The sequence below is a fragment of the Lutra lutra genome, chromosome 5 (assembly GCF_902655055.1).
Source record: "Lutra lutra chromosome 5, mLutLut1.2, whole genome shotgun sequence".
NCBI classification, from domain to species: Eukaryota; Metazoa; Chordata; class Mammalia; order Carnivora; family Mustelidae; genus Lutra; species Lutra lutra.
In genome coordinates this window covers 66,308,732-66,328,180 of record NC_062282.1, presented here as the reverse complement: position 1 = coordinate 66,328,180, position 19,449 = coordinate 66,308,732, and the positions used below count along the sequence as shown (strand labels likewise).

The window sequence follows — 19,449 nt, the reverse complement described above, 5'->3', positions numbered from 1 at the left end:
TGTATAAACAACAAAAATTTATTTCTCACAGTTCTAGATGCTGGAAGTCCAAGATCAGGGTGTCAGCACATCTGGTGTCTGTGACAGCCCTCTTCCAGGTTGTAGACAGCCAAATTTTTGCTCTGTCCTCACAGGGTAGAAAGGGTGGAGATTCTATTTTATAGGGGCACTAACCTCACTCACGAGGGCTCCACCCTCATGACCAAGCACATCCCAAAGTCTCCACCTCCTAATACCATCACCTTGGGACTAGGATTTCGACATGTGGATTTGGGGGGTGCTGGTGGACACAAGCATTTAGACCACAGCATCTGTGACTGGGGAAGGCTCCGCTGAGGTGTTCAGGCTGAACGATGAAGTAGGACTTTTGCAGTTGCTGGTCCTAGAAAACCTACTCAGAGCCACAGGCACATGCACGCAAAAAGAATGTGTTGCCTTTCCTAAAGGAGGATATCTAGGGGTGGGTGACTTCAAGCCTGGGTGAATTTAGGTGTTCAGGTAGCTTTGGTCAGGAATCTCCTTCTATCTCTCAGTCCTGCTGTCCTGTGTTGGCTTCACTGACATGCAGGTTCTCTCCCTGCATAATCTGCTCAAAGCCCTGGGAGATGGTAGATGACCACGACTGAGGTCAGAGAATTGTCCCTGCACCAAACTCTGATTGGCCAGGCCTGCGTCATGAGCCCACCCCCACCCCCAGCAGCTAAGGGTTCTGGTCAACCCAGCCAAGCAAAATGGGTAGAGGGAGCAAAAGGCTGAAGGCCCCCAAGAAAAGCTTGGGTTCAACTTCTGGAGAAAGGCATGATGGGCCAGCAAACCCAACTGATCTGTCTCAGGAATTTCAAGGAAGAGGTGCTATGATGGGGGGCGCCAATTCCTGGCAGAGGGGACAGCAAGCACAAAGAACTGGAGTGGGGAAGAGAGCTTGACCACCTCAGGGTCAGGAGGGCCCCTCACTCCTCAAGTGTCCCCTTGAGGTCCTCATGTCCCCTGGTTTCCTCTAGCTCAGCAGCACCAGGCCCGAGTCTGGCTTCTCTGCCCATACACTGGGCCCTCCTTCTGGGAGGTCCTCCCTGCTCCCCCTCAATGTGTGGGCTGCCTAGAGACAGGGATGACCCCCCAGCCAAAGCAGACAAGAAGCAAAACCTGCCCCCAGTGCAACAACCAGTATTTCCACATTATTAAGTTGTGCGGATTAAGTATTAAGTTGTGTCCAAAGGAGCCCACAGCCATGTCTGCAGACACTCGAGCCCCACTAGAAGCAGAGGACGACATCCAGATGTTGTACTCTGCTCAGATCCAGAGACTGAGGAACAGCATGGTGACAGGGGGCACAGGCATGGCTCCCCCGAAGGGTCTTCTCCTCCTTCCCCTTCCTCCGTCCCTCCTGTCTCTGTCTTATCTCTCATATTCACACCTCAATACTCTGTGCAGTCAGGAAGAGAAGTTCTGACAACAGGAAGTCAGGGGGCACATCCTGAGGTCCCCAAGGACTTCCTGGCACTAACCTTGGTGACAGAGGCAGTGCAGTTTCGGTGGGGGGGGGGGGTACCCAGGGTAGACAGGCACACAAGGAACACACTTCATGGGAGAATAATAATTACTATTATAATAACAATATCATACATCCAGGACAAACCCAGCTGCCCCAGGCCAACTTCAAAATCCGTATGTCCAGCAGCACCTGTGTGAGTAGTGAGGAGCTGCCCACCTGCAGCCCCCAGGACTTACTCATACCAGCTCCCTGCCGAGGGGCCAGCCCCTCGTCCTGCTCCCTGCTGAGGCTCTGCCCCGGGTGGGGAGGCTCGCACTCCAACGCTGCCCCTCTGTGCTGGGCCTGCCTGTACTGGGGAGGCTAGCCCCACCTCCCCTCAGTGGCCTGGCAGCAAGGGTTGAGGGAGTGAAGCGATGAGGGACCGAGTGGTGGCAGCTGTGGGGTGTGGCTCCTCTGAGCCCGCTCTCCACTGCCTTCCAGCTCTTCCTGCGGGCCTGCCCGTGGCAGGAAGGGGCCAAGGACACTCATGGCACAGACAGAGCATGCAGAGCGGGCCCATAGCATGCTTGGCCCGCCAGGTGCCGTGCAGCTGGCCTGGACTGCTGGGCGGGTGTCAGAGGGCCGCGTGGGCTGTGGAGTCCGAGGGGTCCCCCTTGGGCTGGACCTCTGATACAGTCTGTGGTGGGGCCTCCTGGGAATGGGGCCCTTGGGTTGGCAGCTGCAGAAATTCTGGAAGCACCAGGTCCTCTTTGCGCAGAAGGCCCCTCTGGTCATGGGCCCCACTGCTCTGCACTCGATTCAGCAGCTCCACCAAGCCTGGGGCGGAGGGCGGCGGCGCATAGAGTCAAGAGGCCCATTGGTGCAGACCTGCCTATGCTAGCCCACCACCATCCCGCTGCCCTTCCTATGACCACAGCCTCCCCAACCCCCACCCATCCTTCAGCCACTCTGTTCCCCTAGCCCCAGTGGACACTCTTCCAGCCCCAAAGACATGCAGGGCCCTGCCTCAGTTTAAGCCTCTCGGATACCACCCACCTTCGATGGTCCCCAGTGCTTCTAGTCCCTAGCTCCCACCATCCCCAAAGTACCTTCAATGTCACAGGTCTGCCGCTTCCCAGGGATACTATTGGGCGCCTCAGCCAGCGAGTTGAGGGACAGTGGAGGGGGATGGGTGGCCTTGTTCTGGGCTCTAGGCTGGCCACCCTGTAAGAATGTGGAGTCAGAGCCACAACTGGGAGGGGAGGCACGGTGGGTAGAGGGGGGAGCCCTTTCCCTCTCTCACCTGGCTGCAGCGCTGGGCTGCATCTCCAGCTCCGGAAATCTTCACACCTATGACAGAGAGCACCACTGTTAGTGTTTGCCTCCCACCCGGCCCCCTTTCCTTCTGGGCCCAAGCCATCTCCAGGGACCAAGCCCCAGAGCCTTGCTTCTCTACCTGGGTGAGTGTCCAAAACCAGTCTCTGGGCCGCCACCGAGCTCACGAGCTTCCCAAGATCCAGCGGCTGCTTCTCGCCTGGCTGTGGGGACAGGTCAGCAGCCCGCAAGCCAGGCAGCCCGCTCCCGGCCGCCCCTGACCCGCCCCGCTGTCCCCCGGCTCACCAGGCACACCGCCACCTGTTGCGGGCTCAGGCCGTGCTTCGCCAGAATGGGCTGCAGCGCCTCCTGCAGCCGCTTGGTGGGCTTGGCGGAGATCCGCACCACCCGCTCCAGAGCCACCAACTCGACCCTGCACGGGACCCTCGAGCTGCGGCAGGGCGGAGAGCAGGCCCGAGAGCCCCCCAACCCACCAGGGACAGGTCTAAGAGGGGGCGGAGCCTGAACTGGGGGTTGGGATTAGTTGGGGGTGGGCCCTTAGTTCCGGTGACACAGTTAGCCTGAGGCGTTAGGACGGGAGTGGGAGAACCTGAACTGGGACCCAAACAAGGGTTGGGACCCAGGCCCCAAGCCTGGGAGGAGGGGCACTCACTCGAAGGTGATCCTGTTCTCCAGACGCACTTCCTGGTCCGCCAGCACCGCGCAGTCCTGGTCCAGGACCAGGGCCTTCTGCAGATGCCGGAGGGAGGTCTCAGAGTCCCTCTCTCCCCAGCCCCAACCATCCCCAGAGTCCGAGGGAACCACCTCACTTCCTCCCATGGCGCCCACTGGGGTCCCCTGAGGGTCAGAGGCAAGGGCCAATGGGCTGGTGAGGTGTAGAGATGTAGATGGAGTAAACCACCTGGCCAGATTGGGATCCTAATACGGCCAAGGCCAGGGAGAAGGGGACAAGAAGGTTGGACAGCTTCGGAAACGAAGTGGAGTTACAGGAAGCATGGAAGTGGGGTAAGCACAGAATGGCAATGAGGCTGCTTGGGTAAGGAGCAGGCCTAGGTCCTGGATCATGGGGCCGCCTCTTCCCAAGCCAGGCCAGGTCAGGCCCTGCCTCCTGGACAGCTGCCCCCTTGTCTCTCAGGCATGTGAAACCCAGCCAGACCAGCTGGATGCATTTCCTTCTTCACCACCCACCTTTGATCAGCTACCCAGGCCTTGTCCCCTTTTTGACATTTGTCTACTTCTCTCCATCCCCACCTACCAAAGACACTTCCTGTCTCCTCACTGCAACAAGCCCTCTTCCCCCAAGACTGCGGTGAGGCCAGAAGAACGTAGTGTCTGCACAGTGCCGGGCACATAGTAGGTACATAAACAGTAGGTGTTGCGACTACTGCCCCTCTAGTCCCCACTGTCTCCACTAGCCCAGGGCACAGAGGGAGCCTCTTCCAGGGATAGATCCCTGCTATGCTGCAGGGACAGGTGGAGTGTGGGTGGGGAGTTATATTTAGCAGTCGTGAATGCCCATCTGGGCTTCAGAGGCTGCTCGGGTGGCCTGAGTGGGCAGAGCTCCTCCCACGGCTGCCCTCCCAGTCCCACTCTCCAGGCCCTGGAACTTGCCCTGCACTTCTTACCCACATCCAGGACTTCACTTAAGCTGCTCTATCTGCCTAGAATATCCTCTCCTGACAGCTCCACCAGGCAAACTCCTCCCCGTCCTCATTCTCCCCTCATCAACAGCTGCCTCTTCCATGAAGCCTTCCTGGCAGCACCCAGAAAAGCCTACCTTTCCCCAGGAATTCTCTGAAGCTTCAGCTTCTCTTTCCTGATCACATCCTGCCAGGCTCACCTCCATCCTGTGGGCCTGGAGGACAGAGCTCAGGCCCGGGTCCCTCTGCCTACCCACCTGGTAGGGCCTTAGGTACTGCCTGGGTGAAGGAAATCCTGCAGGGTCTCTCTGGAAGGCAGCATTCTTTCTTTAGATCCCTTTTATGGGATGGTTTAATCCAAAGTGAGTTTTTCCTTAGACTCCTCTTTAAAACTTAACGCTCATTTGCAGCTCAAGAAAAGTTTTTCATGGGCTCAGTGCGTTCGGGTGCCCCTAATGGCCATTTCAAGGATGGCCAGTAGGAACTCTGGGAGTCATGGGGGGAAACCCAGTTCTGGCCATGCTTCTCCCCGCAGTGTAGATGATGAAGCTGGAAGCTGGGAGGGGAGTAAGGATGGGACTCTCATGGGGTGGGGTGGAGGCCCGAGTTTGAGGAGTTGGTGCTAGGCTGCTTTGGAGTTGGGCATAGGGGGAGGGGCAGGGTTGTTTTGGGGACTGGTATTAGGAAGGGGGTGAGGATAGGAACGGAACTGGGGTTGAGGTCCTAGCTGAACAGAGATAGGAATGGGGTTGGGGTCAGGATCAGGAGGAGAGTGAGAGCTGGGGACCAGACCAGATTCACACCTGCTCATTGCTGACCAGGTAGACCTTGATGTCAGGTAGAGAGAGGCCTCGTTTCTCACAGATGCCCGCCAACATGGCACGGATGGTGAGGCCAGGTCGTGCCAGGGCCAAGGATGCTGTGCCATCAGGCAGGTACACGCAGCAGTACTTCCCTGGCCGGCTCTCACTCTCACCTTCTGTGCTCCCAAGGCTCTTCCGGTGACTCTGCTTCCAGGCAGGAGCAGAGGGAAGGTCATGTATACACATTCAGGGACATGCAGGGAGGTACACAGACAGGTAAGGTCACTGGGGCACACACACGCATGCACAGGCCTAAGGGCATACTTCTAAGCAGGCAAAGGCACTCCGCCTACAACAACATAGATATGCTCACCCAGATGTAGTGGTGCCTAGAGACAGGTCCTCCCACTGACCCACATACACCTGCTGGGGACACCTGGGCACCCACACGTGCACACACACGAGGAGAATGTACACCCATGGCACGCAGGGGCCCAAGGCGGTGAGGACAGGAAGAAAGTAAGGAGTATGAGGGGTTAGCAGCAGGAGACGGAATTGGGGACGAGGACTGTGACTGTGAGTGATGGCGGCCCCCCAAAGGTGCATGAGTAGCAGTTTTAGCCCAGGCCTCCTCTCCCCCAGAAGTCCGCTCACCTCAGATTTGCTGTTGACAAAGGCAAGGAAGCCAAGGTCCAGACTGGCAGAGGAGTTGAGGGAGCCCTGGGACTCTCTGCGTAAGGCCGAGTTTGGGGCTCCGCCTGCCAGTTCTAGAGGAGAGGGAGCAGTGAGCAAAACAGCCCCTGCTCCCTACACCCACTTCTCCACAACCAGGGGGACCCCGCTGGAGCCCTCCTGCAGGGGTCTAACGCGTCTTGGGACCATGGAAGTGTTGCTACTGAGGGGGCTTCCCAAACTTCTGCTCTAATCTAGAAACCAAATCAGCGGGGAAACATGGTGGTCATTGAGACTTCTATTTCGGTTTTCACAGATTTACAGACTGAGACAAGTAGGAGGAAGTGGGGATTCTCAAAGCTTGCCCAAACTCCCACCCCGACTTTTCTCTGGGGCCTCCAACCCTCACCCCTGCGGAAAGACTTGCGGAGTGGGCGGCCCCCAGAGCCCTCAGTAGCCGGCAGGTGCCCCAACTCCTCCACGCCCAGCGGCAGCGACTTCCCGGGCTTCAGCTTCGGCTTCTGCGGGTACAGGAAAGGCACTGGCACCGGGCTGGGTTCCAGACCGCGTGCAGACTAGACCCCTACAAATCGGCACCCGGCCCCCTGCTGCCCACAGCCTCCCGTCCGCACCTTCCTCGTGGAGTCAGGGCTGCCCGGGCTGGAGGAGCCAGGTTCCCGCAGGGGGCGTCCCTCGGCCTCCGCCAGGAGACACTCGCGGTATAGCGGGGACTTGACGAAGCGCGCGTAGCTGTCAAACTTCATCAGGTTGAAGATCTGCGGGACCCGCGCCGAGGCGGTGAGCCGGAGAGGGCGCTCGGCTCGCCACCAGCTTACCTGACCCTGCCCTCAGGGCTGGCTGGATCCCCAACCTGGCGGGCAAGACCCTAGCCCCTCCCACCCAACTCCTTGGTCCAGCCCCGCCCCCTTGGCTCCGCCTCGACCTCAGCCAGGCTCCGCCTCTAGCCCCTGTTCGCTGCAGCCTCTGGTACCTCCCTCTGACCCACGACCTGACACTGTATTTTACTTTGGCGCTGGCATCATAATTTGCCCTTTTCCGTACCCCACTCCACCCACATCCCACCCGCTACAATCGGCCCCGGCCCCTGGATCTGGCTCCGCCTCTTGCACTTTCTTCCAAGGCCACACCCCCTAATCCCAAGAGACCATGAACAGCTCACCTGGAGCTGCTGTGCGCGGAACATATCTGGTCGGGGTTCTGCCAGCACCTCCTCGCCTAGCCAGGCCTGCCGATCTATGTTCACTGGGCTCAGCGCCTGGCTGGACAGGAATTCCTGGTAGATATGGCGGGCTTCCTGAGCAAGCTGTTGCAGGAGGGACAGAGAAGTTCAGGGACATGGCCCAGGCTCTGGTCCCACCACTCTGTTCCAGCCCCCCTTTCCCCCACCTGCTGGGTGTCGCTGGCTGGGATCTGCTGGAAGCGCTCGCAGGCCTTCCAGAAAGTTACATTCTCAGCGCTGAACTCCTTTTTCAGGAACTCCTAGCACAGAGAAGGAGAAGGAAGTTAGGGACACAGAGACCCGGCCAGGGGGTGCAGTCAAAGAGCCTGGGATAGAGGTAGGGCCAAGAGGCCAAGTCAGGCAGATAGGGCCAGGCAGACAGATGAGGCCAGGCTGGAAAGCACAGAGAGAAAATGAGAGGCAGACAAGGAAAGTTCCCTGCAGAGAGAACAGGAAGAAGATGCCAAAGAAAGGCTCAAGGAGGCAGCTGACAGAGGAATCCCACTCTGAAGCTCCATCCATGTCCTCTCCCATGCCCACTGCCCAACCCCCTCCCCCCACACACTATAGTGACCACTGCCATCTGCCCTCCCAATCCCACCCCAAGGCTTACAGTGAAATAAGCCAGCCCCAGCGGGTCCTGCAGCAGCCGCTCGAAGGACAGGCCCCAGCTGGCCACAGGCTGCTCCTCGGTGGGGAAGGGGCTGCTGGGGCCACTAGGGAGGCTGTGGATACTGAGGGAGCTTCCTCGGCCCTCGCCCTGGCCCTGAGGCCCCGCCGTGCTGCTCAGCTCTGTAGGTGGATGGACAAGTGGTGGTGAACCCTGTGGCCTTTCCCAGCCCCTGACCCAACCCCATCTGCAGATATTTTCCCTGGAAAGATAGCAGGTGACGGGGTGTCCCCACCCTGTTTCCACATACCCTCCCCCACCCCAGGCAAGCCTCCTCTATACCCTCTGTCACTTACCTCCATCTGAGACAGCCAGAACCTACAAGAGACCCAAGGTAGGCAGTCAGAGCACAGCTCAGGGTGGACTCAAGGGACAGTTTTGGGTTCAGGCCCCAGGACTGGAGCTGTGTTCTCCTCTCCTTGGAGGACCACGCTGGGCATTCCCAGCCTGGTCACTGCTTACTCTGCACTTTGCTCAGGTTCTTCCTGGCTCCCCTTCCATCATGTGCCGACCACTGTGGGCTGGGAAGTATGCCAGCTTACTTTCCATTTGCCCCTGGTTCCCTCCTCCCGAAGCACCTGCTGGCTAAGCCCAGGTGTGCAGCATGGTGCTATCAGCAGAGACTCTGGATCTTGTCTCTGCCATTTACTAGCTGTGTGACTCGTTATTTGTTTGTCTTCCTCTGCAAATAGGGGATAATTATAATAACAGTAACTTACTTCCTCGGACTATTGTAAGGATCAGATCAGTTTAAGACATTTCCAGCAGCTGAAACAGTGGCCAGCATGTGGTAAGTGCTGTTTTTATCAGTGTTTGCTGGTGTCTCTATAGCCAGTGATCTCTTTGTTGCAACTGTGTCCTCTTGGAGAGGGAGAGACTGAGAGAACCTGCCCCGCCCCCCCAACCTTAGGCTGGTGCCAGGATGCTATTTTATAGTTGAGAACAGTCATTCTCAGACTCTCGTGTTCATTGAAATGAGTGGTAGGAGCCCGGTTCCAGAGATTCAGACTCAATAGGTCCAGATGGGTCCAGAGACTCTCCATCTCTAACAGGCTCTCAGGCAATTGCTGATGCGCTGGTCCATAGACCACTGTGAATAGCACTGCTGTAGACATCAACTCCATCCTCCCCCTCCCCCACACACAGCTCCGACTTCTCTGGGAATCCCAACCATTAGTGAAATAGAAAAAAACCCTCTTTTCAAAATGACTATTGCAGTGGTTTCCCTTGGTCTTCCTACCTTCCTAGCAGCTCCTCCAGCTTCCTCTTCATCTCCTACCCACGCAAGGTGGCCTCTACCCCTCCCTGACTCTGTCCTGGGCCCTTTCCCCCTCCCACATCTCTCCAATTCCAAATCCACATAGCCAACTTCCTGCTACCATCTCTGCCCAGATGTCCCACAAGCCCTTCCAACTCAGCCAGTCCCAAAGGGAGCCACCGCTGCCACCACCAAAGCAGGACATGGAACAGTTTCCCTACATCCTTCCTGTCTTTCATCCCCCTACCTGGGTTCAGTCATTCCCAATTCCTTCCCCTCTCTCGGATCCTATATTCTCACTAAGCCTGTCATGGTGGTTCCTCCCATCTGTCCCTTTGTTACATCCCCGCTGGAAACAGGTCTGCAAACATGTCTCCCAGCCCTCCTAGCTAGAATCTCCCTCCTTGCTCCCCGCGCTCCCCTAGGAACCTCAGGTCCCACATCTGTGGGCCAGAGCTGGCCTGGAAATATGTAGGACATTATTAATATCTTGGGCCTCATTTTTTTTTAAGTGGACTTACCTGATTGAGCCACCCAGGAGGCCCAAGACTTTGTTTTTTGTTTTTTTTTTTCATTGTAAGTTTAAAGGTGTTTCCCACATTTAAAAACCAGGAGTTTCACGTAAACTCCTGTGATGCCTCAGCTAGCCGGAGCTTCTTCCCAGCATGACAACCTTGGCTGGCCCTGAGCAGCAACTAGCTTCCCTGGAAGGGGCTCACGTTCTCTTTAGAGGTCTCTGGGGCCAGTTTTATGCATTTATGTTACTTATGGAAACAGGTGCTGTCCCAGACTGCCTGAGTCCCCATTTGTGCTGTGTCATCTTGGACAAGGCACTACACCTCTCTGTGCCTCAATTTCTTTCTCTATAGAAATAGGGCAAATGCTTCCCCTGACTTCAAAGGGCTGCTGTGACTAAATAAGTTAAATATATAAATAAGGAACCCAGAACATGATCCGGCATGATCCGGCGTGAAGGTCACTCTCATTGCTGTTGCTGCATTAGTATCGGTGTCTGACCCTGCTCCACTTTCGAGTTTGCTAGCTCTGTTGTAGAGGAAAGAACACAGGTGTTGGGGTCTGCCAGACCCAGAGACAAATCCCAGCTCTGCCCTTTTCCATTTCATACCCTCTGGCTCTTCCTTGAGCCTCATCTCCCACTGGGAGTGTGGAGGTAAGAGTTTGCTGAAGAGGAAAGAAAGTTCTCACAGAATGTGGCTGGGCGTGGAGCCTACCAGCAGGTGCCCCACTCCCACCACTGGCACCCTTGCCCCCCTGGCTCTGCATCCCCCCATCTGATGGCTTCTTTCCTTCTTCCGAGTCAGCTCCAGTGGCTGGCTGCCAGAGAAAGTCCCAACTCCTGGGGTGCATGAGAATTGAAGCTCAGGGTCCCTTCCAGCCTGCTCCTTCTGTTCCTGGCAGCTCTGCTCCTGCCACACCTGCCTATCTTGCCTGCTCTGCATCTTTGCTAACCTTAGGGCTGCTGACACCATCCTCTGCCCCAGGCTCTGGGAACCATCCTGCCTCCCCCTCCGTGGTGGCCACCTGGTCCTCTGCTCCCCACCCCACACTGGCCTCTCTCCCGCCTGCCCTGTATCCCTGCCCTCAGCCTCTCCTTAGCTCAGAGTCCCCATGGCTGCTGGGGCAGGCCTGGAGCCACGGGCAGGGCACAGGAGCTTGCAGCCCAAGCCAGCCCACACTCCTGTTTTCTTTCATTCTTGACATTATGTTGACTTGACTGTCCGTGTCTTTAGGCTGGCTCCCAGGTCGTGGGGGCGGCCGAGCTCCCTGCCCTGGGGGGTGGAGCTGTTGCTGGGTCACAGCTGAAGCTCAGCCTGGGCCTGACTAATGAATCCCATCAGCCTCCCCCATTTCCCTCCCCCTTACTCCACCCTACATTTTATCAAACTTTTCTAGGTTCCCCACACCCCGTCACATTCCTGTTTCCTGCTTTTGCTGCTTTTTCTTGCAGGGTATCTGCTCCCACTCCCCTCACTGAACTTATTGCTCTCCAATCGCCACTCATTGACATCAGTCCCCTCCAAAGACCAGTTGCCCTGAACCCTCCTGCCCACCACACTTGTGCCCACCCGTGTCTAGGCCTCTCTGTCCTTCTAGTTTTGTAGCTCCCTGAGGGTAACTCTGGTTTGTACAGGGACCCAACCTGCACTCCCTACCATGAAGCACCCTCCTGGCTCTGGTGTTAATGTGCAGCCATCAGGGTCCCTGCCCTCCCATGAGGTCCTGGCACCCTCTTTACCAGGGATCCTCTGAACGCCCCATCTCTGTGGCCTGCAGTTCACCTCTGCCTGTCCCTCTGGCCCCCCTGGTTGCTGATCCATAGAGTTGGGGCTGAGGTGGGGTATGGACAGAGATCCGGAGGTGGGAGGGAGTGAGGATTGAGTCCAATTTCAGTTCCACCATTCGAGGGCAAGTAACTTCCTCTCCTGGGCCTCAGTTTCCCCCCTGGGTAGAACAGGGCTCAGCATTCCCAATTTCTTGGGACTGTGAGGAAGAGTGAGTGGGCATGCGGCAAGCACGCAGCCGTCAGGGGCTCCGATGACCTCATGCCGTCACAGCTGACCTCATGCTGATGCCTCTGCCCAGGGCTCCCGCCTGCCCAGTCTCCCAGGCCTGGGGAAGTTGTGCTGAGCAGGTCCGGCCTTGCACCACCCGGGCTTGCTTGAGGAGAAGTGGTGAGTGAATGGGAGAAAAGGGGAAGAAAGGATGAGGAAGGGTGTGGTGGAAGGTGACTCCCCTGACCATGGTCAGGCCTCAGTGTGCCATACTTTCTTCTTAGGCCCTGGAAGGGTCACTGGTGTCCAAGGATACCAAGGCGAGAGTGGGGTGGCCCAGCACTGCTGAGCTCCGGGTGAGTGACAGGCTCTCTCTGACAGTATACACCCTTGTTCTTGCTCTCTCCTCAGATCTTTATCCTGTGTGGCAGGTGTTATTAGCCCCATTTTACAGATGAGAAAACTTAGACCCAAAGAAGTCACACAGTAGGGAAGTGGCTGAGCTGAAGTTAAAAGCCAGGTGTGCTCAGCTGGAGCCTGAGGTCTTTCCCTCCACTAAGCTGCCTCCCTGGGCCGACAGGAGATGTACAAGGGGAGCTGGGAGGCCCAGGGCCTCAGCTCTTCAGACACAGGTGAGCAAAGTCAATGAGGGCTAAAGGGCCCAGGGGGTCCTCTTGAACTCTGCCCTCTGGAGAGGTCAGGCCTCAAAGGGAGGGCCAATTGACTTAGCATCTTCTGTGCTGGACACTCTGTACCATCATCTCATTTCACCCTAGTTTGGGGAAACTGAGGTCCCCAGATCCTCTCTGGGTATATATATGCACAGAAAACCCCTTCAGCCTGAGCCGACCCTGAGGAGCTGACCCCTAGCCCCGAGCTGGATGCCAAGAAAGCAGGCAGAGCTCCAGGAGGCTCTGCCTTGTGGGTCTCTCCAGGTGGGTCTCTCCTGCCTGAGAGTGGCAGGATATGATAACCACCTCTCTCCAGGCTTGAGGCCCAGCTTCCCCTCAGGCCACGTCCCTCCACACACACCCTGTGTCTCCCCACATCCAGACCCTTCCCCATGCCATCCTCTCTTCCATATGGTGTAGCCTTTCAAGAACTTCATCCCACAATGCACAAAATGTTCCAACAAGTCAGGTCTCCCTTCCCAGGTCCCCCTCAAGCTTTCTCTACCCCGGGCTCGTGGCTCTTACCCAAATCTGAATAGTATTCTGATATTTGTCTCCATGCCTTTTGTGCCTTGCCAGACTGGGAGCTGCTTGAGGAGAGGGGCCAGGGCAATGGGTTTGGGTCTCCAGTGCCTGGGACAGGGCCAGGACAGAGCAGACCCACAGAGGAGCTGTTGACTGAATGACCACATGAACAAATGAAGTGGCAGCAGGGTTTGGGTGGAGATGTCCCTGGGAGGGGGCTGGGAGCCTCTCTAAGTGACAGGTTTCATTGCAACTGCCTGACAAGCTGAGTGGAAGAAAGACGAGGCTGACAAATGAAGCTGCCTCAGCAGGGAATGATGGCAGCCGTGGGTGGGGGTGGTGGCAGGGGGAGGTGGGGGAGGACGGAGCCAGGCAGTTCTGGGAGGTGGGGGAGCAATGGCGTTGAGTCAGAGAGGCCAAGCTCAGATACAGGCCCTTCTACTTGCTGGCCGCCTTCAGCATGTCTGCTCCTCTGAGCCTCCCTCTGGGGGTAACCCATAGAAGGAGCCCGCCACCGGCTCCAGGGGTGCCTCTGTGTGCTGCCCCTGTGTGCACCCCTGCCTGTCTGCCCCTCCCCATGTCAGCTGAGCATGGTTTTAGAAAGCTGACCGATGACCCACAAGCAGCTGAGCTGACCGATGACCCTCAGGGTTTCAAGAGGTGACATGGAGAGTTCAGAACAGACCCAGGAAGAGCTAAGATAACCTGTGTGTGAAGTTTGCTTCTGGGAATCAGGGAATCTGTGAGCTTGCCAAGGCTGGGAGCAGAACTTGGGCACCCTCCCTTCTCTAAAGGACTTTGGGGTAGAGAAACCATGGGCTGACATGGGAGGGGCAGAGGCTGGGTCTGTCTCCAGGTACCCTCAGTCGCCTCCCAGTTCTGGGCACTGCTCAGAAGCACCAACCCAGCTGCCCTCTGGGGTGGGCGTGAGAGTGGACATGATCCTCCTTGGCCAGCACACCTGAGTATGGTGCTTCTGGGGCTGGAGTGCAAGGACCTTAGGTTCTTGAACTTTCAAAGTTAGGTTGTAGTAAAGACAGTGAGGTGGGGCACTGGGCCAGCTTGGTGGGGTTTGCTTCTTTCCCACCCAACTAGCCTGGGGCTGGGCAATAGATAATGGAAGAAGGAGAGGTGGAGTAGGGTCTCGGTAATTAGGAGGTAGGAGTGTGAGTACAACCTCAGTTTCTGAATGAAGGAGGGGATCCTTGAAGAGGGGCTGAGCATGAAAGAAAGCATCGGGCTGACATTTATGGAGCCCCCGCAGTGGGTCAAGGGCCTCATATTCATCATTCTACTTTATCATCTCAACAAGCCTTTGAGAACTGCTCCAATTTCCTCGTTTTACAGGTAAAGAAACTGAGGGTCAAAGAGGACCCCTGGTAAGGGACAATGGAGCCAAGACTGGAACCCGGTTCTTTCTAGATCCATTGGTTTTGTTCCATAGTCCTAAGCTGGGGCTAGGTTGGAGGTTAAGACACTGGCTGGCCTTCCTGGGGTTGCGAGGAGGGGCTGGGGCTCTGCCAAGTGGGCTGGTATCCCAGGGAGAGAAGAAAGGCCCAGCACAGTCTGCCCCATCAGCTGAATGCATAAAGAAGCTGGACTGTCCGAGCACAGCTATGATTTACAGGTGAAGCAGCCAGGGAGAGGGTTTAGGGGGTGGGGCAGCAGCAGTAGCCAGGGCATCCGAGCACCCAGCTACTCCCACCCTTCCTGGTAGCCCAGGATAGAAAAGACAAGCTGCACCAAGCTGGCCCGGCCTGGCTGAGCCATCCCAGGCTGCCCGAAGACTACTTGTTCTGGCAGGAAGCCTCTGGAGCAGGTCCAGCTGAAGGGCAGTGACCCACCGAGGGTTCCCCTTACCTAACCTTGGACATCAGGACATGGGGTGAGGGGACAGGACATGAGGCTAAGTCAGATGTGGGGGTCTGGGCCCTTATGGGGGTAGGCAGGGGTCAAAGGGCATGCCAGGTCTCCCTGCCCCCGATGGGGCCAAAGTGTCCGGAGAGGGAGCAGTGGGGACCAGAAGCCTATACCCACTGTACTCTGCTCTCCTCTCCAAGGTTGCCCCAGATCCCCAGCAGGGCCCTCTAGAAGGTCCTAGGATGAGAGTCCCAGGTCCCATTACCTGCTCCTGTTTTTATCCAACTTCTCCCGCCCGTGAGCAGGATGCAGGCTCTTGCCCAGTCCTGCCTGGTGTGCCTCCTGGGCTCCACCCTGGGTGTGCCCACCCCTTCCCCATGGGCCTGGCCTGGAGCCCACACTCACCATGCGCCCGTTGGGGACACCCAGGTGCTTGGGCTTCCCTGGCATGCCGCCGCTCTTCACGGGTCCCTGCTGTGAGGAGAGCCCACCATGGGGACTGTGGGCAGCCCCGGCCAGAGCTTGCACGGTGGCAGGCAGGCAACAGAGAGAGCCCGGCTCCGCTCCTGCGGGCCCTCACATCCTGAAACACCAGCTCACTACCTCTTTTCTCTGCCACAGGAAGTGTCTCTATAGAAACCGAACCACAGAAAGAAGCAAGGTCTAAGAGAGCGAATGCCTCTTCCTACACACACACACACACACACACACACGCACGCACGCACACACGCACGTTCACAGGCACACACACATGCCACCAGTGCACCCTTGGCAGTGCCCCACACTGTCACCAGCACATCACAGAGACCTCTGTGTGCCTAGGAAGGAGCTCGGCCTGGTCTGGCCCAGTCCAGGGAGCTCCAAGTTCATGTCCGGGCACACAGAAGTGTGTGCTCACACACTTAGTCACCTTTTTGCACCCTGGTGGGGGCTCACGTCACCATGTGAACATGCGCACTGAGTATGCACACATGTACTTTACTCAACATATACTTAGCTCCCACCTGCTGTGTGTGTGCTGTGCATGGGCACACCCAGTGTCCCCCCAGGCACTTGTGCTCATGCGGAGTGACTACCTCTACCCCCAGGCACCACCCAGGTATGTGCCCAAGTGTACAGACTGATGGACACCTTGTGTGCACGGTCATGTACACACAGACCATTCAGGCATGTGTGTCATAAACACAGAGGCTCGCCCTTCATTAAAAACCCCTTTATAAAAAATAAAAAGAAACCCCTGTATATGTATATCTAGTGCCCTGGACAGGGGCATGTGGCAGGCACAACTGCCCATAGACATGCAAGTCCTCAGCCCTCCCGGTGACACGTGCATCAGTGGCTTCCATGTGTGACGCCTATGTGTTCATTCTCACTCAAACAAAAATCCCACCTTGGTGTAGCACCATCAGCTGAAGAGTGACACCCTGCCCTCCCAGCCCCGGCCCAAGGCCAGCTGAACTCTGGGCCCTTAGCGAGAGTCCTTAAGTTGGCCTCTGTCTTACACAGACATGCACCCACCAAAAGAGCTTGCATTTTACCTTGTGTATGGGCTTAGCACCCTCAAGTCACCCACCACTCTGGTCTGGGCCCCTCTTCGGTTTTCTACCCTCTATCCTACTGTCCCCTTCTAGGGCTGTGACTTGAACCTTTCGGTGGTATAACTGGCTGACTTTTCACTACAAGTTCATGTCCTCTTCCTCTGGGTACATGGTTAAACTTTAATTTCCCAGGCTCACTTGCAGTCAGGTGTGGCCTTGTGACTAGTCCCACCAAGTAAATATGAATGAAATAATGGGTGCTATTTCTGGACCAAGATCTTTATGTAATATGTACCCACCACATGGTCTTGTTCATCTTTAGCTGGCTGGGTGAAGGAGATTAAGGGATTGTGGGGCCATAGGAGGAAGGAGACAGGATCTTTGTATTAGGGCACAAAGGAAACCCACCCATCAACCAGGAACACTAGTTTTGCACTGTTACGTGAGTGAGGAATAATCTTTGAGCTGTTATACACATTCAAGTCTGTTTGTGATAGCAGCTAGTGTTCCCCTCTTCACCTGGCCTGATTTATCCCTTCCCAGATACCTTGCTCCAGGCTCCCCAGATAGAGGGATTCAGTCAGACTTGGTATGTGTATTGGGGGCTGCTTCTGGGCCTGGAGCATTGTCTTAATAAGGTGCATGACAATGGCAATGTGCTTGGGGGTGGTTTATGGGGTGTGTGATGTCAGTGGGAACTGCCCATCTATCTGCTGTGCCCTGATTCTGGGCCTCGGTTTCATGGAGGGCTTTACCATTTACAGGGTCTTTTCCCCATATGACTTCATTTGATCCTTATACCCTTTTTGTGAGTGGCGCTCATTATTTCCATTTTACGGATTGGGAAGCTGAGACTCAGAGAGCAGTGAGTTGCCCAAGGTCACAGATCAAGTTAGATACTGCTAAGTTGTGAATATGTGTGCTTGGGTGCTGGGAGCTGCACCTGGGCTGCTACTAGGCCAGGTGCCAACAGTTCATCTTTCTTCCCAAAAAGGCCCCATTACAGGCTCTGGCCCCTGCCAAGGTCATCCTCTCCTCTCCTCACTTCTCCACTACAGATGCCAATTTCAGCTTTGACCGCATCTTTACCCCAGGGACCCCAGCCAACCCTAGGACTTCCCATCTCTTAGTTCTTATCAAGATTTCTTCCCTGCAGCTCTCAGAACTCTGTTTTCAACTTCTCTTTCTCTCCCTGGCTCCCACAGGGGATCAGTTACTGATTTCTAGTCTTTGTGTGGAAGATCCAATCCCCCTTCCTTCTGTAGACTTCCCTGGATCAGGCCTTGCTATCTCTCATCTGGTCGTAATGACCTTCTATTCCATCTTCCCACCTGGGGAAGGTAGCTCCCCTCTAGTTTCTTCTCCTCACCATAGCCAGAGAAACCCATGTTGGCCACTCCCATGCTTAAAACCATCCCATTGCTTTCTGGAAAAAGGCCACATTCCTTAGCTGGAAATAGAAGGCCCTTCAAGTTCTGGCCTCAGCTATACTCTCACCCACCTCTCCTCAGCCACTCCAACCTGCTTTCATCCCTATGCTCTCTGGCATCCCTCTGGGCTTTTGCATCTCCTGTTCCCTCTGCTGAGAATGCCCTTCCTACGGCTGGTAAACTCCTACTCATTCTTCATGGCCCAATTCCAGGTTCTAGACCAAATATTCATATTTTTACTAATTACTTATTAATCACTTCCTTTGTGCCAAGTGTGGTTTTAGATGCCGGGCATAATGGGCAAAAATCCCAGCTGTCTTAGAGGTCTAGTGGAAGGTATAGATATACATTTCTGGAAGGGAATGGCAGGGGACTTTTGCTGTATTATATGTCTGTACTACATAGATGAGCATATTACTTTAATAAGCTAATCAAAAGTATGTGATCCAGAAAGATGTCTCAGCACTAATCTTGAATAAATTCACTCATTCAAAAGGGCAGATTCTTGAAATAAAATAAAGGAGCAACCAACCAATGATTCCACCCCCGACCCTGTCAGCTGTAGCAGGGGTTATTAATTCAAATAGCTGGAGGGGCTGGGCAGGTGTTATAAATTAGTGGCCAGTGGGAAGGCTAGCTCCCCAGAGGAAGGGCTTTGTAAGGCCACATGGGCGTAGTGTGGTTGGATTTCCAGATTTTCCTGAAAAGCCGGAAATTTGGATTTCTGATGTTAAGTCTGTCGATTTAGAAATACTGATGGGCTGGGGCGCCTGGGTGGTTCAGTGGGTTAAAGCCTCTCCCTTTGGCTCAGGTCATGATCTCAGGGTCCTGGGATCGAACCCCACATCCGGCTCTCTGCTCAGCGGGGAGCCTGCTTGCTGACTTCCCCTGGGAATCGCTCTAGGCGGGGAGTCCACTTCTCCCTCTCCCCCAACCCCACCCCCCTCCCGTTTTGTGCCTTCTCGCTTTCTAATAAATAAATACAATTTAAAAAAAAAAATAGGGGAGCCTGAGTGGCTCAGTGGTTTAAAACCTCTGCCTTCGGCTTGGGTCATGATCCCAGAGTCCTGGGATTGAGCCCCGCATCAGGCTCTCTGCTCAACGGGGAGCCTGCTTCCTCATTTCTCTCTCCCTGCCTCTCTGCCTACTTGTGATCTCTGTCTGTCAGGTAAATAAATAAAATCTTAAAAATAAGTAAGTAAATAAATAAATAAATAAAATAAATCAATATTTAAATCATTGTATTGAAACAGCATGAACAGGTAAAACAGAGCTCTACCCAGCTGTGCGCCAGCAGTTTTTGACCTCTGGTCCACAGGTGGCTTTTCTGGACCATTCATGGCCCCTTCCAGCTGCAGCGGGTGGGCACTAAAATGATTTGGATCCGGGTGGGTAGTAACCGTCTCAGGAGTCCGGGATAGGATCCGGGTCCGCTCCTCTGGCTTAAACCCTACTGGGCCACCGGAGTTGGAAATAGTGGAGCCCGCAACTGAGAATTCTACGTCTCCAAAGGCCTGGCGCTAGGAGAGGGGTGGGGCCAGAAACGGTAGCCAGAGCCACCCAGTGAGTGAGTACGAGGGGGCGAGGGAGCTGGAATTCAGGCTTCCTCCTTCCATTCTGAGTTCTTTCCCCCCAGGACTGGGAAATGTTACTCCAGAGATGCGATCACCGGCTGGTGCCCAAGGTCGTTCTTCGTCTGCCCAGCCCGCGCGAACCCCCCCCCCAAACTACAAGTTCCAGCATGCCTCGCTTCGCACACGCCCCTCCTAGAAACCCATTGCTGAGGCTGGCAGACAAGTTCCTCGGAGCCGCCAAGGAGATGG

The 19,449-nt window shown here is 55.8% G+C and overlaps 1 protein-coding gene across 2 annotated transcripts; it reads right to left on the bottom strand.

Moving 5' to 3' along the window:
* Positions 1–15,504, bottom strand: RGS14 (regulator of G protein signaling 14). 2 transcript variants are annotated; one of them, XM_047730894.1, is made up of 16 exons: positions 15,450–15,504; positions 15,064–15,288; positions 8,128–8,149; positions 7,775–7,953; positions 7,329–7,421; positions 7,102–7,245; positions 6,554–6,697; positions 6,331–6,442; positions 5,904–6,016; positions 5,250–5,456; positions 3,459–3,535; positions 3,092–3,218; positions 2,928–3,009; positions 2,775–2,821; positions 2,581–2,695; positions 1–2,308 (listed from the first exon to the last, which is right to left on the bottom strand). In XM_047730894.1, the coding sequence occupies exons 2-16, from the start codon at positions 15,106–15,108 to the stop codon at positions 2,106–2,108; spliced, it is 1,710 nt and encodes a 569-aa protein (XP_047586850.1). In that variant the 5' UTR covers positions 15,109–15,288; positions 15,450–15,504; the 3' UTR covers positions 1–2,105. The 2 variants fall into 2 exon arrangements, with proteins under 2 accessions (XP_047586850.1, XP_047586851.1); XM_047730895.1 differs by having other exon boundaries at positions 5,250–5,453; positions 15,450–15,503.
* Between the last annotated feature and the right edge of the window lie 3,945 nt (positions 15,505–19,449).

Bases quoted from the DNA above. Each gene is read 5' to 3' on its own strand.
- RGS14 (XM_047730894.1), bottom strand. From the start codon at position 15,108: ATGCCAGGGAAGCCCAAGCACCTGGGTGTCCCCAACGGGCGCATG. The intron at 7,422-7,774 runs GTAAGCCTTGGG...TCTCTGTGCTAG, and splicing joins TGGGGCTGGCTTATTTCACT to GAGTTCCTGAAAAAGGAGTT. The intron at 7,246-7,328 runs GTGGGGGAAAGG...CTCCTGCAACAG, and splicing joins CAGCCAGCGACACCCAGCAG to CTTGCTCAGGAAGCCCGCCA.